This window comes from Engystomops pustulosus, chromosome 2 (assembly GCF_040894005.1).
Source record: "Engystomops pustulosus chromosome 2, aEngPut4.maternal, whole genome shotgun sequence".
Classification (NCBI taxonomy): Eukaryota; Metazoa; Chordata; class Amphibia; order Anura; family Leptodactylidae; genus Engystomops; species Engystomops pustulosus.
The window spans coordinates 226,167,257-226,191,430 of record NC_092412.1 but is presented as its reverse complement, the minus strand read 5'-3'; the positions used below and the strand labels follow the sequence as shown (position 1 = coordinate 226,191,430).

At 42.5% G+C, this 24,174-nt stretch overlaps 1 protein-coding gene across 2 annotated transcripts in view; it reads right to left on the bottom strand.

The window, feature by feature from the left end:
• SSH2 (slingshot protein phosphatase 2) overlaps nucleotides 1-24,174 on the bottom strand; it is a 148,812-nt gene that overhangs the window by 90,651 nt on the left and 33,987 nt on the right. Inside the window, exon 2 of one of the 2 annotated variants that reach the window (XM_072138348.1) lies at nucleotides 20,341-20,418. The exons of the other annotated variant lie outside the window; for it this stretch is intronic. Coding sequence (XP_071994449.1) covers nucleotides 20,341-20,418 — 78 coding nt within the window. The remainder of the gene's footprint in view (nucleotides 1-20,340; nucleotides 20,419-24,174) is intronic. 2 annotated transcript variants of the gene reach the window in all.

Below are 24,174 nucleotides of genomic sequence, written 5' to 3'. Positions count from 1 at the left end.
ATTGAATGGAGCAGCAAAGCACATGCTCAAACTGCCCCCAACCCCCACATTCAATAGTATAAGCCTTTCAGAAATTGCTGATTACAGCGCTCTGTTATCTCCAGCACTTCCATTCACAATCTTTTTAATGTGACATAGATACCAGAGCACTGTGTGCTACAATTGCCAACACTGCCATAGTATTAAACTGAGTGGCAGGACACATTATTACATTAGTTAAAGAAATCCACTTGTTGTCTTACTACAGAAGGCCACGTGTACGAGTTACATCGGGAGAATAATTGGATCTCGGTAAGACCATTAAGCTGACAAGCTTTTTCATTTTCTTGCTGTAATGTGAGAATTCGGTCTGAAATATATTTAATTAACACAAATCGGAAACTGATGAAAAGAGACAAAGCCGCAGGATACTGAGCAACCACTGCAGGAACGATTCCTCAGATATGAAGTCCAGCCCCGGGGACGCTGCACCATTTATGGATATTAACACAAGATGTAAGTCACCTACATACGGTTTGGGGACCGGCTCGAGCAAACTAGAAGAAGATTCCACAAAAATTTCCAGTCGTTTCTGATGCTGCAGACAGTTATGTACCTGGAGATCTGTGTCACAGTCCGGCTGCTACTTTGTGCGCGTTAGTAGCAGCTGTACTGTGAAAAATGCATTTATATTTCAGGATTGTAGCTGGATTCAGAGAACTGGGGGTGCTCTAGTGTGTGAGATCCCTACACTGTACTGCAGCACAACCCCTTCTCTCTGCTCCAAGTGCAGCTACAATCCTGGAATATAAATGCATTTTTGAGAGTCTTGCTGCTACTAACAACACTCTCAGTATAACTCAACAGATACCAAACACTGTCTGTAGTTTTGTATGGTCTAATCTGCTGACAAACTCCCTTTAACCACAGATTACAATAGTAAAGTAATTTTGCTACAGATTTTGAAAACCTGTGGAGTGAGCTGCCCCTTGTAGGGATGGAATTTTCATTAATTTTTCTGCAATACACTTTGGGTTTTTAGAACATGCATGTCCACCGTAGGACGCTAGGAATAGAACAAGGCGGACCTGGACTATGTCTAAGGCTATATTCACATTGACAAGAGCCGGCCATAGCGTGGCAGGCACACATCGGCGCCGGGGAGAGGAGGAGGGGGTGAGCGCTACTCACCCCCGCCCCTCTCCATAGTGGAAAATGGCATTTGTGCAGCACCATACTGCTCCCGTAGAGCGCCGTGCGCCCATTGCAGTCTATGGGGGACATATATCCTACGTATACACGGCGGCCTTATATACGTCCCCCATACGGCTGTGTGAATGCAGCTTAATCCATAGTGAGAATCAGCGCTTTTCTTTCCTGGTCAGTTTTAAGAAGAATTTTTTATAACATTTAAACATGCTTTTTTTTTTAATCTGGCATTTTTATTTTCTGGCCTAAAGAGAAAAAGGAAAAACTTTCTGTGGGTGAATTCAGCCAAATATTCCGCTTTGTGCTGCAACCCAAAAATTACAAAACCAGAGATCTTTTAAAGACTCACTTTATAAAATATTCCTGGATGAGTTTCCATGGAAAGTTACATTGTGTTACACAGAGAGACACCTTTATGCAACTAAAGCCTAACCTACGGGTTATGCTGCGGGCAGGAGATCACACATCATGCCTAAAAAAACATCACTACACTATGTGAACTAGTTTTTAAAAAATTATTTAGCAACTAAATGGAGGCTTTTTTTTTTTTTTTTGCTACTGTACATTTTGACTAAAAATCTTAACTCTTAACCTACCGCACCTGACCTGGATCTAACCAATCATCAGCCTTCACATCTTGTATACGCTAATCTTCTGATAATACGCTGCCCTCTGCTGGCCGAGGCTGGAACTCTACTTCCAGCGCCTTTATTTCTATTTGGAACAATATACACCATGACAGATATTTACAGTGTGGATTTGTTATAGAACATAACTTGACCCTTTATGGTCAGGAATATCTGGGTCATGAGGGAAAAGACAGGAGACTTCGCTTTGCATATCAAGAAAGCGGAGCAAAACTTTTAATAGATGTATAATGGGAAATTACCTAATATCCTGCCCCCAACACTTACACACACATTACAAAAAGTGGCCAACCCCTTTAAAATTGGGTTTACAGTGTGATATTTAATTTCATGACATTTGAAAGGATCATGGACATCCGATTGGACACCTATTCCCTCTTTGAGCGTATCTGGGGTCTCTGGATAAGCCATCATCGCCTTCTCCATGACCGGTGGTGATCAGGCCTACTGCCCCCATTACTGCCCCATCTACTGTTCTGCATATCCTATGCTTAGACCTTTCAGAAAGCCTCTGGCAGGGTGACATGAAGAATGGAAGATCCTTTGTTCCCAGAGGAGGTAATCTTCCACCTGAGATGTCTGGCAGTGGTTCACCCTCCTCTCCCCATAGAATACATCTATACAAGACAAAGATTGAATAGCTGTCAGCCAAAATGAGAATTCATGGCCAAGCGTAGGCCGCTACTCAAAGTGTGCAGGCACATTAAAATATACCCTATAATACAAGGATTCCTATGGGGGGGGGGGGATCTCTAAAGCTACAAACATGAAGATTTGCATGTTATAAAAAAAATGGATCCTTCACATGGTGACCAGGACACACGAAGAATCAGGATTGTAGGAACTATAGAAATATTTAATCTCTATTGATTAGTAATATTTACTCAGCTTTACGTGCAGAGTAATATTTAGCAATGAGCATATGTGCAAAAAAAAAAAACTGCGTAAACTATTAGTGTCACCCCTAATATATATGGTTTATGATCCCCCATAGCCACTTATTTTTATAATAATAATAATAATTCTTTATTTATATAGCGTACACAGATTACGCAGCGCTGCACAAAGCTTGACAAAATCAGTCCCTGTCCCCATGGGGCTCATAATCTAAACAACCCACCAGTATGTTTTGGAGTGTGGGAGGAAACTGGAGTACACGGAGGAAACCCACTCAAACATGGAGAGAACATACAAACTCTTTGCAGATGTCGACCTGGGTGGGATTTGAACCCGGGACCCCAGTGCTGCGAGGCAGAAGTGCTACCCACCCATTTTTTACTTTAGTCTAAAATTATTAACTTGTACATACCCAATATGGTTTAGTAAATAGGTGCAATGAGAACTTGAAATAAGCAACCCATGGCCCAGAACTTAACAACGCAAGACAAACTAAATGAAGAAATTAAGCCATAAAGACTGCTAAATGCAAAATCATCATGTTCAGTGCGTATTTGTACAGAGAAAGGTAATTCCACTGTTACCCACCAGAGGGCAGGAGAATATCATGCAGGATAATAGCTTCATAGAACGGTATACTACAAAAATTCTAGGGATGGGCTCCAAGAGGTATATGGATATAAAATATACACAAACCATATACAGTTGAAACCAGAAGTTTACATACACTAGATAAAAAGACACATATTCATGGTTTTCTCACTACCCAACATGAAATCAGAGTAAAGCTTTCCTGTTTTAGGTCAACTAGGATTATCAAAATGATTTATATCTGCCAAATTCCATAATAATAAGAGTGTGAAATATTAATGGTATTTTTACAACTTTCTGCAAAAATCAAGAGCTTACACTAATATTACTTTGTCTCTAATATATAATAATATTATATATTCTATGTCTTTAACAATTTGGGACAGCTCTTATGATGATGTCATGTCTTGGAAGCTTCTGACAAGCTTATCGGCAACATCTAAGTTAATTAGAGCCACACCTGTGGATGAAGGTACACCTGAAAAGAAATGCCAGATTTCAGGTAGAGAATTGCACAAGTTTGGTTCATCCTTGGGTGCAACATCCAGATACCTGAAGGTGCCTGGTTCATCGATACAAAGAATTATGCACAAGTACAAACAAGATGGGATTGTTTAGCCACAATACCGTTCAAGAAGCAGGTGGGTTCTTTGTCTTGGAAATTATTGTGTTTTGGTCCGAAAGTGGATAGCAACCCAAGAAGAAAAGCAGAAGACCTTGTGAAGATGCTGGCTGAAGCTTGTGAGAGAGAGTCATTATCCACAGTGAAAAGTGTTTTGTATCGACATGGGCTGAAAGGCCACTGGACTAGGAAGTCAATGGATTGGAGGAAAGTTGGTCCATGTGAGAAGCTGAAGAACATTCACATTCTATGATCAGGTTAATGTTGCATTAGTTGATCTTGAAGCAAACACCTTTAATTTCCTACATGAAAATTCAGCTTTGATTGAAAATGGGCAAAAATTACCCTAAAAATGGAGTGCAGGGTTTTTTTGCACCGCCACTCCTGCTGGAATTAGTGTTGACCCCATCGTCCATAGCAAGAGCAGTTGGTGGTTCCAAAACTGTAATTTATGGAATATTGCATCTTTAAAACATCACAAACGCATTCAAGAACCCCCAGAAAGTCTGAGCACCCTGGAAAGACATATGCAAGAGGATAGGCTAATGCGGAGAATCTCCATGGGAAATCGTTTCAACAATGGAGCTGAAATTGCTCGCCAGTTTAGCACTGAACGGTGTAAAGATCTGTCTTGCCATACAGTGGCTTGACTATTAAGAGCATTTGGACTGAAAGCCCGCTCTGCACTGACCAAACCTCTCATTAGAAGAAAGAATCACAGATCCAGGCTAATTTTTACTGAAAAGCAGGTTGTGTGGAGGTGGGAGGAGGGGGTTGCGTCACAGTTCATTTTAGTGATGAAAGAAAGTTTGAACTCAAAAGACTGGGGAAAGACTGTGTAAAGAAGACAGTGAAAGGTGGTGGAGGAAGTTTCATGTTTTGGGGAATGTTTTCTGCAGCCTGAGTTGGACCTCTCATACAGTTACATGGCAGAGTGAATTCAAGTGCATCAGAACCTTTTTCAACAACCAGTGGTTCCTTCATCGCGTTCTTTACTCAAATCAGGGAACAATTTTCATGCAGAACAATGGCCCCTGTCACACAGCAAAATGGTTAAAGCAGTTCCATGAAACAGGAAACACAGAAACAATGAAAAGACCAGCCTAGAGTCCTGATCCAAACACAATAGAAAACCTCTGTCACAGAACTGTGGAAGAGATTGTAAGAAGAGTGGACCAAAATCACACAGATCAGCGTAAGAGATTACATTATTTCTTTAAAAAAAAAAAATCAAATTTATCATAGATTGTTCTCCAGTATATTGTATTTATATGGAAATAAATAGAAATCAGTAGATTTTAGGAGAATCACTTTAATGAAAACCAACCGTTAGTAACGTAAAGGGAAATAATAGTCTATTCTTAACCTTCTTCACATGTTCATGGAAGTGTGTTGTCCCTGTTCCCCATACTATGGCATTTCCAAAATGTCTTGTGTCCTCAGAGGACTCCCATCAATTGGGTAGTGGTTTATCTTTGTTTTTCCACAAACTAGTGGTAAATGGGGGGGGGGGATGTCTGAATTAATACAATAAAAAAAATTATAGGATTGGTGTGTGTAGAAAACATGTCTGTACAAAGCTGACGCAAGATTAAGGATTTGAATAAGCCATCAGTCTTCGGTTTGGTCACCAATATATATATAGATACTAATTATTTATATAGCGCCTACAGATTACGCAGCGCTGCACAGAGTTTGCCAAATTGGTCCCTGTCCCCATAGGGCTCACAATCTAATCGACCTACCAGTATGTTTTGGAGTGTGGGAGGAAACCGGAGGACCCGGAGGAAACCCACGCAAACACGGGAGAGAACATACAAACTCTTTGCAGATGTTGACCCTGGGTGGGATTTGAACCCAGGACCCAAGTGCTGCAAGGCAGAAATGCTACCCACTCAGCCACCGTGCAGCCCTTGGATAGATGTCATTGAGAAGACCCTGCCCCTTCCGTCTAGTTATAGAATCGGCTCTTAACATTGATAACAGTGATATCCACTATCAGTGATAGATTTTTTTGTTTGGTTGAAATGTGCCGAGAAATAACCTGGGAATACTGTACAATACAAACCCCAGGGTCTGCAGAGACCCTGTTTCAATAAGAAGTGATCCCCAAACTTTACAAAAAGGGTATTTAAAAGTTTAAAAAGGGTATTCCCACAAAAGAAAGTTTCTTAAAGGTTTCACAGATATAAGTCCAACCTTTATCAGTCCTGGTGTATACAATTTCAGATGCCCCTAGACACAACCCTGTAACTTTTGACTTCGGGTCGGGGAAGCCATCTTGGATTTCTGTGTGACTGCCATGGAGCCGAGTTTCTCTCTCTCTCTCTCTCTCTCTCTCTGCTCCCTGCCATCTAGTCCCGCCCCCCAGGACAGAGCTCACACCCATACACAGACACCGAGTTCCAGCCGGCAGCTACAGACAGATAAGTTCTATATCTGCGGAGGCACAGCAGGAAGGTACAGCAGATCTAGTGTGTTGTGGAATAGCAGAGGTGTAGGAGAAGTCTGTGTCATTGTGTGTTATAGGCATCTCATGGATCTCATCATCTCACCTCTGATTGGTCTCATCCCTCTTTCTACAATCACCGGCCACTTTATTAGGTACATCTGTCCAACTGCTCGTTAACACTTAATTTCTAATCAGCCAATCACATGGCGGCAACTCAGTGCATTTAGGCATGTAGACATGATTAAGACAATCTCCTGTAGTTCAAACCGAGCATCAGTATGGGGAAGAAAGGTGATTTGAGTGCCTTTGAACGTGGCATGGTTGTTGGGGCCAATAGGGCTGGTCTGAGTATTTCAGAAAATGCTGATCCACTGGGATTTTCACGCACAACCATCTCTAGGGTTTACAGAGAATGGTCCGAAAAAGAAAAAACATCCAGTGAGCGGCAGTTCTGTGGGCGGAAATGAAAGGCAACAGTGACTCAAATCGCCACCCGTTACAACCAAGGTAGGCAGAAGAGCATCTCTAAACGCACAGTACGTCGAACTTTGAGGCAGATGGGCTACAGCAGCAGAAGACCACACCGGGTGCCACTCCTTTCAGCTAAGAACAGGAAACTGAGGCTACAATTTGCACAAGCTCATCGAAATTGGACAGTAGAAGATTGGAAAAACTTTGCCTGGTCTGATGAGTCTCGATTTCTGCTGCGACATTCGGATGGTAGGGTCAGAATTTGGCATCAACAACATGAAAGCATGGATCCATCCTGCCTTGTATCAACGGTTCAGGCTGGTGGTGGTGGTGTCATGGTGTGGGGAATATTTTCTTGGCACTCTTTGGGCCCCTTGGTACCAATTGAGCATCGTTGCAACGCCACAGCCTACCTGAGTATTGTTGCTGACCATGTCCATCCCTTTATGACCACAATGTACCCTGTAACATCTGATGGCTACTTTCAGCAGGATAATGCGCCATGTCATAAAGCTGGAATCATCTCAGACTGGTTTCTTGAACATGACAATGAGGTCACTGTACTCAAATGGCCTCCACAGTCACCAGATCTCAATCCAATAGAGCATCTTTGGGATGTGGTGGAACGGGAGATTCGCATCATGGATGTGCAGCCGACAAATCTGCGGCAACTGTGTGATGCCATCATGTCAATATGGACCAAAATCTCTGAGGAATGCTTCCAGCACCTTGTTGAATCTATGCCACGAAGAATTGAGGCAGTTCTGAAGGCAAAAGGGGGTCCAACCCGTTACTAGCATGGTTTACCTAATAAAGTGGCCGGTGAGTATATGTCTTAGTACAATGTTCAGAAGCCAGATAAAAGTGTATATACACCTGTACCCTGATAATCTAACCACATTATCAGCTCACAGAACTAGATGGATCATAATGTGTCTGCTTAGAGAGTCCCTGCCCACACTCTGAAATCTTACATGGACCATCACTGATAGGAGTGATAGGAGCTAAACAGCAATACAACTGAGCAAAATTGTAAAGTCAAAGGTTGAAAATGATCTTTATTGTGTGATCACCACTAGGGGATTGAAATTGGATAATTTTCTTTCATGGGAAAACCCCTTTAAGCGACAGCTGCAGAGTATTCTATAATATTATCAGCTGGGGTCCCTGATATGGAGAGGATGCATTTATGACGGCTATAAAGATTCTCTCTCAATTATTAAAAAACAGGTTTTATCATTCTTCAAAACCTGTTTTCGAAGAGGAAGCGAGAGCTACATGTCAATCATTGACAGAACAAGGCAACTGCTTCTTCAAAACAAGGATCTGCAGCAGCTGTGGTGCCAGCTGCAGCGTACCTACCTCCCCGATATCACCCCGACACACTGCCCGCCACAATCACCTCTAGAAACTAACATGCCACATCAATATAGGAGCCTCAATCTCCTGGTAGCAGTTAATAGGAGTCCATTTTTCATGGAAAAATCTCGCTTTACTGTATTGGTGTAGACACTGATACAAACTATCACCGACTGCTGCGGCTTTCGTGTGTTCTCCCACGTCGCCTCATCTCAGGAAAGATCAAGACAGCACAAATAATCCGCTATTATGATCCATTACTACAAGGTCATAAGGGATGACACAGAGGGCAGATTTTATGTCCGCAGAGATGTGACCGATGATAGGTTAGAAGCTATAAAGCCCACTCATCCATATAGGAATGGAGTGCGGGGATTGAATTCCATGGTCCTCGGAGGACATAGGAAATCCTTCCCGTCAGATTTTAAAAGGTTAATAGAGGAATTATATATGCAGATCACAGCCTCACCGAGAGGTTCCCCCCCCCCCCCTCAGGTCCTAAGCCGTGATCCGTTATTAGAATGATTTATTACCAGGAGATACGGCGTCTCATCCCATCCACAGAGAGGCCAGGACTAATACTTCAACAATTCCCACATAAAAAACTATGGAGATGCATTGGTGGCAACACATTCACAGAGACTAGTATTTATATCCTAAACTTTAAGTCCCCTGCCCCCCAGTATATAGCCAGCCAGCCCGCCCAGTATATAGTACAGCCGCCACTGACATAGTAGTGTGTGCACCTGCACAGAACAGCTGCTGCCGGAAAAAAAGAAGAGGACCTGCAGGGGGTCTTGGAAAGGGGGGTATGGCCTTTTTTTTTTTTTTTTTTTTTAACTTGAGTATGAGCAGAGTTTAAGTTTTTCAGAATTTTTTGCACATTACTAAGGCAAACAGTTTGCCCCACTAATGATACATTGCAAGGATCGAAAGTTGGGCTTCCACTGGAGGTCTTCTTTGAATTGACCACTCCATGAGCCATAGAGCAAAGGAATATAGGGAAAAAGATCATGCACATGCAGACCCACATCAAACCCTGGTTGCAAATAAATAACATAGCAAAGGTATACCGTACATGCTGTTTTTATTTGTGGTGTGATGTGGGAGCTGTTAGACTTCCTTTTAACTAGAGGTTTATTGTCCACATGATAGAGGAAAAACAATCTGATCGGTAGGGATCTGACTGCTGGGACCCCCAACGATCACGATAACGATACTTACTAATTGATGAAGCAGAAGGTCAAGCATCCATCCTACAACTCCCTTCAATACCACAGGAGTGTCGGAAGTTGCCAAGCACAGCGCTTAGGTATCTCCTACACTTCCAATCTCAGTCTTTAAAAGTGCAGGAGACAGCTGAGCACCGTGCTCAACAATTTCCAAGGCTCCCCCGTAGTACCGCATGGAACTGCACAATCTGCTTGGCCTGCTTCCTCAAGTCCTGCTATCAAACAGTTTCAGACAACCGTGCACCAGATTTATCATGCAAAGTCCAACAGAATTTTGTTGCACGCCCTATGTTAAAGGTGCACCAAAAAAAAAAGTGTCGGGGCAGTGCCAGAAATCCTCAATCTAGCGCACCCTGCACACTATACAGGACAACAATACATTGTACAGACTACACTGTTTACAGTAAATGTGGGCCAATGAGTATCAAACATTGACTTTTCATAAAACTGGTAATGAATATGATAATTATGGTAAATTCCCAGAAAAGTCTATACCATTTGGTAGACATTAGGAACTTCAGATCTGGTCTCTGCAACAAACGGACTTCAAACGTGTCTATTTTAGGATTCTCAGAATGTGTAGAATTCATTAACATGCCTGGTCTGGGGAACACATTGATGGGACTTCCACTTCTGTCTCATGGGAAAGAAACAGGAAAAACACGAAGACGTGACGCAGCAACATCGATGGTAAAGAGTCCACACAACCTTCTAAGAGGAATCACAAGACCTTATTACAACGCGAGCAGTGAGTGGGAGTCAGGTATTACTGAGCTACAAAGTAAAGTGACTCCTACCCACAACAGGTAATGTTAAAAGACAGTCGTTCAAATCGGACCGGCGCATACAAGGACCAATGGGTCTTTATAGGTGCAGATAGCAGAGCAGAGAATGAACGGCAAGAAAGTTATTTTCCATATTTTAGGCACTGAACTTTATGCGGATCCATAAACTAAACATTACACAATAAAAGGAGTAATTTAATAGACTGACAGCGACATATATATATAATATGTCAAACATTAGAAGGTTGCGTTCACACGTGGCATGAATGCATGCGTTTGGAAACCCAATACAACGGCTTAAAGGGATTTTTCCACAAAGAAAAGTTAGGCCCTATCCCATGGATAGGGCCTATCTTGCTGATCAGAGGGGGCCACAGTGCCGATACCCCTGCAGACTTGCAAAAACGAGGGGTCCGCAACGCTTGGCAATTTCCATCAGCTCCATAGAGAAAATGGTCACGTGGGGCCGTCTGCTCTATTAGTCTGATGGAGCGACAAGGGGTCCGACGCAGGTACATAGGACCCCTCGTTTTTGTAATCTGTAATTACTGAGACCCCCACTGATCAGCAAGTTAGCCCCTATCCCATGGATCATGGATAGGGCCTAACTTTTCTTCATGGGAAAACCCCTTTAAGAGACAAGTTTTGCCCAATCACATTGCGGTTCACATTTGCATTTACAAAACGCAACCATTAACCTATACATTCCGTTGCCGCGCGTTAACACAATTTTGTCAACTTTGCGTTTTGCAAACAGCAACGTAATTTGGAAAATCTTCCCTCTTCAGCCGTTGTATTGCGTCTCAAAATGCATGCGTTTACGCCACATGTGAACGCGCCCCAAGGAGGTTTGTTTAAGGCTGATAAAAATAAGTCTTCCCACATACCAAACCTTTTCTGGCCACATGAGTAGCAATACAGCCAGCATAGCCCGCATGCATTCAAGCACAAAGCTGGGCCTCCTGCCAGGAGATTTTCCGAGTGTATACTGCAAGTCATTATTCATTTTATAACTTATATATGACCGGTGCCACATAAAATGGCATAAACCTATATATAGAACTATATGGAAGCTGTATATATAGCAGATGTACACAATATTTACTGTATGGAGTTCTTGACATTTACATTGTCTATAGGCACAAAAAGAGGAAATACAGGCTCCCCCACAGGTGAGAAAGACACAACTTCCCCTTACAAGTTTCCGCTCTTTACATGTAATATTTATTTCTTAAAACACACATTTTTGCAGCTGCCGGAGAGAGGAGGCAGCTGTTAGGCACCACTAGACTTCCCATAGATAAAGCCTCCACATGGTTCATGTAGCAAGGACCACACAGCCATGTGAAAGTAGCCCAATGCTGTCACAATGCTCCGACATCCAGCTATTCCTGCAGAAATAAATCCCATTATGGGAAATTTTTGTTGGTCCCAGTACACATTTACACATAACCTGTTCAACCAATTTTTGCAGAAGCCCTAAAACTCAAGATTTTTAACAGAATCCATCCATAAAACAGAAATACGCTACAATATCTAAAATACCTTTAATAATAATAATTGACCAAAATTATAAAGAAAATCTACCATGATAAACCAGGGACACTTACTCATAGATCCAGGCACCGTGACTGCGCTAATCTTCTTAGATGTGTTATCAATGGCCTCCTCCCTTATCAACTTTTAAAATTATGCTAATGAAGCTTAAGGGCTCTGGGGCTGTTTCCAGAGCCTACCAGTGCTTTAGCTTCACAGGCTGTTACACAGGCAGAGGGAGAAGGGAGGGAGCAGGCGAGACATGTCCTGCTCATTGTAACAGCCTGTGAAGCTACAGCTGTGGTAACACCGCTTGGATCCCTTCAGGCTCATTAGTATAATTTTAAAAGCTGATATCAGAAGGAAAAAGGTCATGGATAACAAATATGAAGAAGATTACCACAGTCATGGTGGATCTATAAAGTAAGTGTCCCGAGTGCATGCTTGTTTTTGATTGTAGGGGTATTCACAAAGACAAAAACCTTAAATCTAGTCAGGAAAACAAAATAACACATTCTCTAATTCACTGTATATAACAAAAGATAATGCATTTGACAGAATACTGCAGGGGAAGGGGCAGGAGGCAGAGAGCACTACAGACAAGATAAGGTCTTGATCCCAGAGCAGCGGGCATAGCAATGCCAAATGTGTGTTTTATAGGTGAGGTAGCAAAGCTGAAAGTGTCATTGTGTCTTATATCCATGTTATGATACTGATCTGTCTCCTCTCTCTTTTTCTATGTGTCAGAAACTAGTAGAATGGTCAGTAGGGAAATGAAGGTGTAGCTAAACCCTGAACTCTGATAATCTAAGCACACAATCAGTACACAGCATCTCATAGCACGGATGGTTCACAAAGTGCCTGTTAAACTAGTGCCCAACCACACTGCTGAATTTTACACTGAGCATCACTGAGTGATGGGACTAAAACCAGCAATAAAATCAGCAAAATATTGTAAATCTTTATTTTATAAACATCACTAGGGGATAAAAATGTGAGAACTATCGTTCATGGGCAAACCCCTTTAAGTTTCTGAGATGGTCCATTTTAATTATGTTGTAGGGCAGTTGGTGCACTCAGGGCATGTCCTTAGCAACCCAGGCACTACTATCTGTGTGTAGATAACCAGCTTTATCCTATCAGAAGCATGGGTCAATCCTGAAATTATAGGGATGTGGTTTTAAGAAGGTAACATCAGTGCTTTGTTTGCTGAGGACACACTCAAGTACACCAACTGCCTCATTAGCATATGGATTAAAAAGGGAATATCCTGGAATTGGCATGAACCTAAAAAATATAATGTAAATTTTTCGCTAGGTGATGAGGAAGGACAAAAGTACAGTAGATTTTAAGACTCAAATAGAGGACATGTATAGTATTGTAAGCTCCTATGAGCAGGGCCCTCCATCCTATTGTTTCACATGATCATATTTATTACGGTTATTCATCCATCTGAATATACGTGACCTCTTCTCTACATTCTGCCAGAAAAATCATTATATGACGTCTGTATAGTCCAATGACTGTCATATTAAGAGAGAGTCCATGTATACGCGTGACGCCTGGGGCATGTGGTTACATTATAATGCAACGAGTATAAACACTGGTAACCAAGTAACAGCAAGTACAAAGAGGCCACACTCCAGACTAGGAGAAAACGAAGCATAGGAAAGTTTCACTATAACCTTGGTTACAATAACAAACCGTATTGTCCTGTAGATAGCAATGTTTTATGAACATCTTCTATATACCTACAAGGAAATAGCCTTCACCTACTCATACAATGGTCCAGGTTATCCTACAGCTATTTATATACTTTTACATCCGTCCCCGGAGAAGATACTTTTTTTGCTTCCTGTTTTACATATTCTACCAATAAAATTTGTTGTTGTTGTTGTGGTTTTGCATATAGGTGTAAGGAAACCAGTCACACTAAGCACGTTATCTGATCTACGGTTGTCATGATACCAGGATTTGGACTTTGATACTAACACTCCATGTACTATCAAGATTCTAATAGCTTTACAAAATTATAAAAAGTTCTTTACACAAGACAAAACAAAAAATGTGTAATAAGGGGGGAAAAAGGAATCCAATGGCCCATTATGGATATTAGGGAGGGGGGTGCTGGTTACAATGTTTCAAATTTTGTTTACTTGCCTCCGATTGGTGGAAAACTAGTCATGTGTGCAGCTTAACCAATGAGAGAGAAGAAAATACGTGCCATCTGTGTACACCAATTACTCCCCACCGACTTTTGACAAAGAACTACCTAGGGCTGGAGGATTAAAGAAATCAATTTAAAATTAATTCACCCAATCAGTTCACCACAATTCAGAAGTTTTTTTTTAGAATTGTGAAATCCAGGGTTAAAAAAGTCAGTTCCTGCTTTGATGTCAACATCAGTCTTAAATTTGCCAGCTCCCCCCCAGCTAGACAGCTGCTCCACCTACCTACCAATATCTGCACTGTTAGTTGATGGTTTAAGGTACCAGCATATAGAGTGACATTGAGTGGTGGGGGGCAGGGTTATACAAAGAGGACATAAAGAGAGGTGGGGGGCTTACAGAAATAAGTGGGAACAACCCAAATATATAGGGCACAGAGAGAGGTTTTGTTGAAAACATTTTTCCAAGTTAAGATTAAGACCAAACAAAAAATCTGAATTTACATTTTAGGCAATATGTCCAAGTCCTGGCTCGGCCTGATAAAACATAATTTAAAAGGAAATCTACCACCAGGATCAAGGATTGTAAACCAAGCACACCGACATACCGGTGTGTGCCCCCTCTGGCAGGAAATGCTTTCTATTCCCTGGTTTTCACAAATAAACCCTTTTAAAATTATGCAAATGAGTCTGAGGGGCTCCAGGCTACATAAACACCTATGGAGGCTGGAGGCCCTCAGGCTCATTTGCATATTTTTTTAAAACCTTTTAATAAAAAAAAAAAAAAAACAGGGCATAAGAAGCTAAAAGAAGAGCAGATCCTGCCAGAGGGGACACACACCAGCATGTCAGTGTGCTGGGTTTACAATCCTTCATCCTGGTGGAAGATTTAATCATATGAAAAAAAAATTTAAACTGTAAATAAGTTTTTGTGAAAGGTCACACTTATCAACCATGGATCCATGTAACAGACCACAGATCTAAGTGACGGCGGAGATACAGGAACAATACACTGCCATGTTTTAGAATTAACGAGCAATAGCATTAACCCTAGGTGAACTACAATCATACAAAACAGCCCAGTGACCTCTGTCACCCATATATTTATCATGGAGGGTGTGTGCAGATAACACTCTACCCACTCACCCATAACAAACATACACCCCCGCCAGTAAAACCAGACAAGTCCAGCCTGTATGCAAAGAGATAGTCATCATTACCTTACAGAGAGTGACAGGTGCCGAGACAGCCCGCACACATCATCGCAACAAACAGGGATTAAAGCGACAGCTGCAAGAAACCTACCCAACCGCAGGCCGGGCCGGCTCATAATACAGGCGCTACTCACTCATCTGCTACCAAGTCCAGAGCTGAGCAGAGTTCACACCTGGTTGAAGCCTTTCCATAGACTTCAATGGGAACTGCACCTGTGTGCTATACTTACAATTATCCAGGTGTACCCCCTTCCTTATTGTATTAGACCTCACCACCCATGTATTTCCTCTGCATTTTGAATATACCGTGTACATTCATCCTGGGTCTGCAGCAGTCTGTGTCCCCATGTCTCAGGGCGATGCCACACATGGCGTTTTTGGTCCGTTTTTAAGAACTCATCTGTTTTTGCCCGTTTACCATGCGTTTGGCTACTTACAACCTGTTTATCTATTAAGATAATTGGGAGAAACAGACAAAAACGGATGCGTTTTTAAACTGACTGAAAACGCATGCTTAAAAGCGGACCAAAAACGCCATGTGTGGCATCACCCTCAGTCTCCTCATGAATTGTTCACCTCTTGCCACGTCCGGTCATGTGCATTGAGAAGGCAGGAGATAAAGGGGGATGGTGTGGAGTAGAGGGAAAAAATGCATTGAGAAGGAGACATAGGGGCTCATTTACTATGGGTTGCGGATCACACTTTCGGCAGACTTTGCACCGTTTTTGGGATTTGCTCGGCTTTGCAAGGTATTTAACTGGTGTCTGTGCTGGGAATGTTGTCGCACGCGAAGACTGCTGCCCCTCCCGCTGGAACTCCAGGTAGTGTGAAATAGTTTCATAAAGTACTGAAATGTTTAAGAATTTTTAAGATCAGCATTGCATAGGCTATTGGAACCTGTCACCAGCAAAAAAATAAAATAAAAAGTATTCACAATATAATAAAAAGAACGCCTAAAATTATACAAATTCCATTCAACCAGATGCTCCAATCACACAAAATTAACTGTAATCTCTGCTTCCTCCATTCGGTTAGGGCAAGGTCCTTCACCCCAGTTGATCATACACTGCCACCAAACCGAATATGATCCCAGTCTGTGAGCAGAAACGTTGTACAAACGAAAGCTTAAAAATTCAACAGATAAAAGCAATGCACCTCAATAGGTCTACAAATATCTTTTTACTAGAAATCTGACATTTAATAGTCAGCTCTAGTAATTTTACATTTCATATAAGAAACTATTCCAGACATAAAAGGGAAAAATAATTAGAAAAAGAGAAGAAAGATCATCAGATTATGCAGCAGAAGTCACATCGGACTCCGCACAATTTTTAATCATTGGTTGTGTACAGCATCCGCTTACTTAATCCTTAAAACCCTTACCCTTTCGCTGCATCCGATAATCTAGTTAAAACTTTCTCATCCTTCACCCCCCCCCCCCCCTCCTACCACCTGGCCTGGTCCTGCCTCACAATACAAAGCAGGGAAGCAGATGGGACAATACAAAGCAGTCGGCTGGTCACAGGTAGCGTCCGGAGTATCTTTTCTTACAACTCTGAGTCCTGGCTACTAGGAGTTTCCAGTACCTTGGTCAATAGGATGGGGACTGGAAAGGGACAAACCTTATCAAAAAAGGAGAAGACCCAGTTGTAAGTTTATTCATTTGTTTCCCAGAAGGAAAAAAAACGAACAAAGCAAAGTTCTAAGAACCCAGTTATTTTGTGGGGAATACATTACTAAAATATATAATCTAGTCAGACCACCAGGGGGTTCTCTAGAGTGGACAAGTCGCTGGCGCTAGTATAAGATGAGATCCGCTCTCCACCTTTTTACCGAATCCAAAAACATTATGCTAAATTATATAACAGGGCAATAAACTGGAAAAACAAAAATTATGGGGTTTATTTACTAAGGTCCCACAACAGCATTTTCGTCAGGTTTCACGCGACACTAATCTGGGGATGGCGGTTGATGAGCGACGGACAATCGACGGATGAGCGACGGATTTGGACAACGCTCAGGATTTAACATATAACATTGTGTCGCATACAATGCACTTACATACACCGGGAGAAAGAAGGTGAACTCCAGCGAACCTGATCAGGGAAGTTATACATGCAGGATATCGGCGTGCGGTCTTTGTGAATTGCGACAGGATCGTCAGACAACACACCTCAGAGATCGCGCAGGGACTGGTAAGTAAATGTGCCCCTATGAGTCTGGTGTATTCATGAGTGGTTCCAGAATTTATAGTCCGTTGAATATGCAGATAAATGCAGCGATTACCATTAAGAATCGTAGGAAGAGCAGGGGAAAATTCCTCATGAATACACCAGACTCCTAAGAAATGTGTCCAGTATATTTTTCAATCCCTCCTTTTTACCAACCTGTACCTGTAACTTTAGCATCTCGACCCAGACACATGAAGCAAATATCACAAGGTGAGATGTCAGCTCTTCAGTAGGTTATTCACCACCCACACAAGGAATTCTGGTATTAGAGAATAAATTCCATCCACAGCGCATAATACAAGAAAAGATCACGATCTCTTATATAAAAGACATTTCTCCAAAGATAATGGACACGTGTTTTGTTCCTACATAGCAAATCCACATGAATTCTTGAAAAAATGGTTCAAGACCAAGTAAACGCAATAATGCGCACCCAGATCAACACCAGTGACACAAGGAATGTAGTATCCATATTTTTTTTCTGCTGATATATAGCACTGAAAGGGACTGGGAACATCAGCAGCAAACCAGTTCCCAAAGGCGATTGACCAAGTTCTGAATATGTTGGATCTTGAATCCAAAACCTCAGAACACAGCAACGTTGGGTTTATGGGTTCAAGTCCCATCCAGGTGAACATCTGCAAAGCGCTTGTATGTTTTCTCCGTGTTTGCTTGGGTTTACTCCGGGTTCTCCGGTTTCCTCCCACACTCCAAAACATACTGGTGGGTTGATTAGATTGCGAATTATTAGGAATTATTATTATTATAGGGCCAGCCACTGTAATTTATAGTGATTTTTACATAAGTTAAATGTCCCCCCACCTATATCCTGCAATGCTACTTCTCGTGGTCCCAAGTTTCCACTGAACTATGTGGTTTTTGTAGCTCCCATGGAAAGGAAGCAGTTATGGAAACTAGATCCCAAGGTTTATACCGTTTCTGCAACTCCTATGGGACATAGCAGTCATAAAAAGTGCCATAGCAGCTTCATCAGGACCAGCATCTACGGGTCCTATGGATATGCCATAAACGTCTTTCAATAGAAACCCCCTTAAAATACGGATTCTTTGAAAATAAATAGAAATAAAGTGAAAGTAGTACATTTCTCTAATTGGCAATATTGAGAAAAATAACGTCATCTGAATCCAAATACTTAGCCGGAACCAGCCAACCATCCAATGTGTATACAGCCTCCCTATTCTTCCCCGGATCCTGGGAATTCCAGAAAAACATGAACGAGCATCTGATGCAGTTCTAATACTTGATCGGAGATAGTAGTTGAATAGGCTCATCCTTATTATCCTTGACCTGATAGAGGTTCCCGTTGACTACCAGTCACATGACCCCCGGGCAGCAGGACTCAGGACTTGCTGTGACGTCCCGTGTCCTGCAGGCATCTGGCAGATGGAGGGGAATGTGCAGACATTATGGTGTGCATGCCGTTCCATCAGAGCCACTCCCATATCAGTGATTGGAGGTATGTTTTTGGATACATCCACTGGACATTACTGGAAGTGTCCTGTGTGCTCAAAAAAAGTATAATGCCTCCTTTAGTGGCCCCACAGTATTCCTCCTTTTCTTTAGCACCTTTCAGTTTCCCCACACACAAACTCTCCAGCCTCTCTTAGCCCCACACACACTTAAAGTGTCCCCCAACTTATGGTCCCCACCTTTTTTATGCCCCACCCCACCCATCTTAAATCCTCCCTTTCTGTAGACCCTCCTTCCCAAATGTCCCCCTTTTGGAAGCCACCTGACCAAAATTTTGCCCATTTTTCTGTAGACCCAACCATTTTCATCAACTTATGTAGGCGCTACCTTCTTATTAATTATTTTCATTTGGAGACACGTCAGGTTTAAAATATTCCACATGGCGAGAACAACAACTGAACTGACTAAATGAACGGACAATATTCACTGGCACAGGCGAGGGCGAGTTGGATGCATTGTTATGGTGAGTTGTCAGCTCTCTGTATCACCGCCAAGCCTCCCACATCTGTAAACAGCAGAGCCCGACAGGTGCATCGACGTCATAACAACACATAGATATGGTAGAGGAGAGGACTGCTGCAGGGGAATGAGGAAAGGTGAGTAGAATGTACCTATTTTTATTAAGCAAACAAGGGGGCACAATAATAAGGGGAGCATAGGAGGGGGCCACAATAATAAGGGGAGCATGGGGGGGGGCATAACAAGAAGGGGAGCAGAAGATGGTGGCACAATAAGAAGAGCAGCATAAAAGAGTCCCATAATAAGAGGGGGGATAGAGAAGGGTCCCATAATAAGAGGGGGAGTAGAGAAGGGTCCCATTATAAGAGGGGGGTAGAGAAGGGTCCCATAATAAGAGGGGGAGTAGAAAAGGGTCCCATAATAAGAGGGGGAGTAAAAAAGGGTCCCATAATAAAAGGGGGAGTAGAGAAAGGTCCCATAATAAGAGGGTAGTAGAGAAGGTGGTACATAAGAGGGGGAACAGAGAAGGTGGCACAATAAGAAGAGCAGCATAAAAAAGGCCATAATAAGAGGGTGAGCAGAGAAGGGGGTCATAATAAGAGGGTGAGCAGAGAAGGGGGCCATAATAAGAGTGGGAGCAGAGAAGGGGGCCATAATAAGAGTGGGAGCAGAGAAGGGGGCCATAATAAGAGTGGGAGCAGAGAAGGGGGCCATAATAAGAGTGGGAGCAGAGAAGGGGGCCATAATAAGAGGGGGGGGGGATAAGAAGGAGAGCAGAGAGAGGGGCACATTAAGAATGTTAGCAGAAAAGGGGGGGCAGAATGAGAGGAGAAGAGGAATGGGGCATTGTACACAGTAAAGACATTTTAAAACATGTGTCAGCCATAGAAAAGGGGGTATTGTACAGTGTAAGGCCACAAAATATTATATATATTATAAATGAGCTGCAGTGTGACGGGCGTAACAAGCAGTCTATGCTAATGTGAATACCTACGTACATTGGTACCATTTAAGAGCTCTGAATCTTCGCACTGGCGGCAGAACACTTCAGTTTCACTTTCTTCCAACTGAGAACTCTGTAATGTAAATGGAATAAAGTCACTTTTCAAGTGTCGAGCTAAAGAGGCAGGAAAGTGGCTCAGGGAGGCCCAGAAGCAAAGAGCAGAAGCAGCAGAAGGGAAGCAGGTCCCAGGAGAAGCCCCCAAGTCACCATTAGGACAAGAGATGGAGGTGACCGGCTACCAGCGCGCCAAGCGTCTCGTGTTGTCTGGCAACAAGTCAATGAGCAGATGTTTTATTTAGCGGTATATATCACCAAGTCTACAAAGCCATCTATATACAACGCAGCAGAAGAAATCTAACCAAAATCCTCTGAAATGCCCAAATCCTTGGTGATAAGTGGGAATAGGACTCCCATAATGCACCAATGATTTGGCCCAGAACACTTTTCATGGAATAATATAGTTACTTGAATAGCAGTCACGTATTCAGGGTTCTAAGAGTGTGAGTCAAGAACCAAGGTGCCAAACCACCTACCAAAAAAAGACCAAAAATCCAAACAAAATTGCGGTATTGGAACACTGAATAAAACATAACTTTTACTGAATATGTCTTAAAATGAAAGGTCATAAAACTTCCCATGAAGGATAACCAGTCAAAATCATGGCAAGATAACCAGATATAATCAATGGTACGATGGCTTAGTGGTTAGCATTATAGCCTTGCAGCGCTGGGAACCTGGGTTCATGTCCCAGGGTGAACTGCTGCAGAGTTTGCATGTTCTCTCTGTGTTTGCGTGAAACATACTGCACATTAACCCTTTAAGTGTCCCTTTCTCATCATGCTTTATTTTGATGGCAGGCTTCCTTACAGTACTCATAGTTCCAGGCACTGTGGTAATATTGTTATCTATTGCCTCAATGTTTAAAAAAAAATATATATATAAATATATATAATCAACTTTTACAATTATGCTAATGAGTCAGAAGAGCTCTGGGATGTGTTACTAGAGCTTCTCCAAGATGTAGCTTCATGGGATATTACAGCGTCTCTTCCTCCTGCCTGTAACTGCCTGTGAAGATGTAGCAGGAGGTGCTCTGGTTAAGACACAGAGCCCTTCTGGCTTATTAGCAGAATTTTAAAAATGTATTTGAAAAGGAAGGAGGGCATGGATAAGAAATATAATATCTTGATGGTAGTAGCAAATATTCAATTAAGGATTTTGTCATGGTGCACGGATCACAGTCACGGTGCCTGGATCTATGAGTAAGTGTCTCTAGTTTATAATGATGGATTTTGATGTTAGATTTCCTTTAACTGGAACCTATAATGGGGTTAGGGGCCCGTATACACTAGCTGCATGAAGCATCGTAGGTGAGGTCAGTACACCCCGAGCTTGTGCAGGGAAGCTGGTGTACGGGCTCCGGCTTTTCTATGCAAAGTCTGCACACACGGGTGTTGGGAAGCGCACATAAGCCACCGAATCACGGGTGCTTTTACGACTTTGATCTCCAAAATGCAGATTCTCAGATCTCCGTCAGATGGGTGACCTCAGGGCTGTATGCTGCAGCTCAGGGTCACTGAACTGACCGCATAGAGCCTAGTATTATATTGTATCCTGAAATAAACTGAAACTTTGGTGTCAGGTGGGTCAATGCTGGGCTAGGTCACACAACCTGGCTCCTCCTATTTGACAGTATTACAGCGGACCCCCCCCCCTCACTTAAGAACCTGACTTACAGACGACTCCTAGTAACAAACGGACCTCTGGGTGTTAGTAATTTACTGTTCTTTAGTCCTAGGCTTCAATGATCAGCTGTAACAGTTATCACAGGTGTCTGTAATGAAGCTTTACTGTTAATTCTTGTTCTTATGACAACCCAACATTTTTAAAATCCAATTGTCACAGAGACCAAAAAGGTTCTGGCTGGGATTACAATGATAAAATATACAGTTCCGACTTACATACAAATTCAACATAAGAACAAATCTACAGAACCTATCTTGTACGTAACCCGGGGACTGCCTGTACTCAGGAAAAATGGGAGCCTGAAATAATTCCAGCTGTCCCAAAACCAGTAAAATAATGCCTATTAAGAGATGTATAGCTATGAAATTGTATTATTGATGGGATTATTCACCAATGTAACGCCAAGTTTCATCACCATTTGTTTTCCTACTCACTTTCACGCTACAAACCTTGAACATCCTTAACGTTGGTTTCTGAGGAACATGCCCTATTTTACACTAACAACCATCTATAGGACAGGGGATAACAATCTGATTGGTGGAGATCTGACTGCTGGGACCCTCAGGGATTATGAGAACAGGGTCTTATTCTCACCAACTGAGTAAAGTGCCAGGTTGGGCATCAATACTGCAGCTCAATTTAATACTAAGGGAGTGTCAGAAATGTCTGGCTTATCTCCGTCATTCCTAGTCACAGTGCTTAGCCATTCTGACGAGCCCATAATATAAAATGGAGCGACACTATGGATACTCAACCTGCCGCTTCATTCATTTATTGAGCAAGAATGGGGCCCCCCATTCTACAGATTGTTTGGAACTCGTTCTTGTGACCAGTGGGAGTCCCACAAGTTGGACCAGCACTGATCAGATTGTTACATGCCATCCCGTTTAAGGATTTTATCACGGTTTGAAAATCCAGCCTTTCCGCCTTGCAGCTTCCATGATTCAAGAGGATGCGTCTCATCCCATCACTTCTTAGAGGATTTGGAAAACGAGATCCCCCCCCCATAAAGCGGTATCCTGCAGGAACTGAGCCTTCAGCACATTTCCTCGTGTACGGCCTCATGTTTCTCAGGAAGAAGCTCCGTGTACCCTGTGATCCTGTGAGAAAACATGATGTTTAGCCAGCGAGACACATGAGAATCTGCTTGTAAAACGCTTACTATCCCGAGTGTGTGCTCATCAAACGACTGCATTAATTGCCGCTCATGAACAATAAGACGTCTCTTGCGGCCTACATGAGGGACCGCTCCAGGATGCAGCCGCGTAAGGCAGGAAAAGAGGACTGAAGATCAAATAAGATGTCTAAGGAATGGTATCCGGTCTACAGGCTTGACCATAAGATGGTCCAAGAAATAACCCCTATATGGGCTGTGCCTGGTATTGTAAGAGTCTCTGGATACCTCCTCCAGTACTTGGTAGGGGTCCCAGTGGTCAGAACTTTTCTGCTGAGACCTATTCCAGGAGTGTAGATTTGTACCTATTCTAAGAAAAAGTTAAAAATCTGGGATGCTGGGATAATTCCTTTAAAAAGAGTTATCCTCAATCCTGTGGATAGGGGATAACAATACATCTGATTGGTATGGGTTCCCCCAGCGATCACAAGGATATGGGGCATGTCCTGACTAATTCATAAAGCATCAGGTCGAGCCTATTTATAGGAGCACCGGAAATTGCCAAGCAGAGCATACCGCCATCTCTGCCACTCCAATAAGTTTTGGGTGTGCCCGTCCTGTCGCTTAATTAAACTAGCAAGAGTGGACTCCAGTTCTTGTGGTGCTGGTCTGTTCTCGTGAACATGGGTTGCAAGCAATCAGAACCCTCCCCTATCAGACTGATATCAATCGTGGTACAACTCTTTCACTTGAATGGGATGAACTTGCAATACCCAAAAGTGCACATAAATGAGTGGTGCATTCAGAAAAAAAGGGGGTGCTCTTTTAAGTACGGTACATTCCTAACACACTCGTGATCAGCGCCCACCTGTTGAGAACCGTCAGTGTTCCTCATTTCAAATTTATAATACAAGAGAGACTAGTGACCAGTCACAAACACACTGGTCCCACTTTCGATCAAGTCATAAG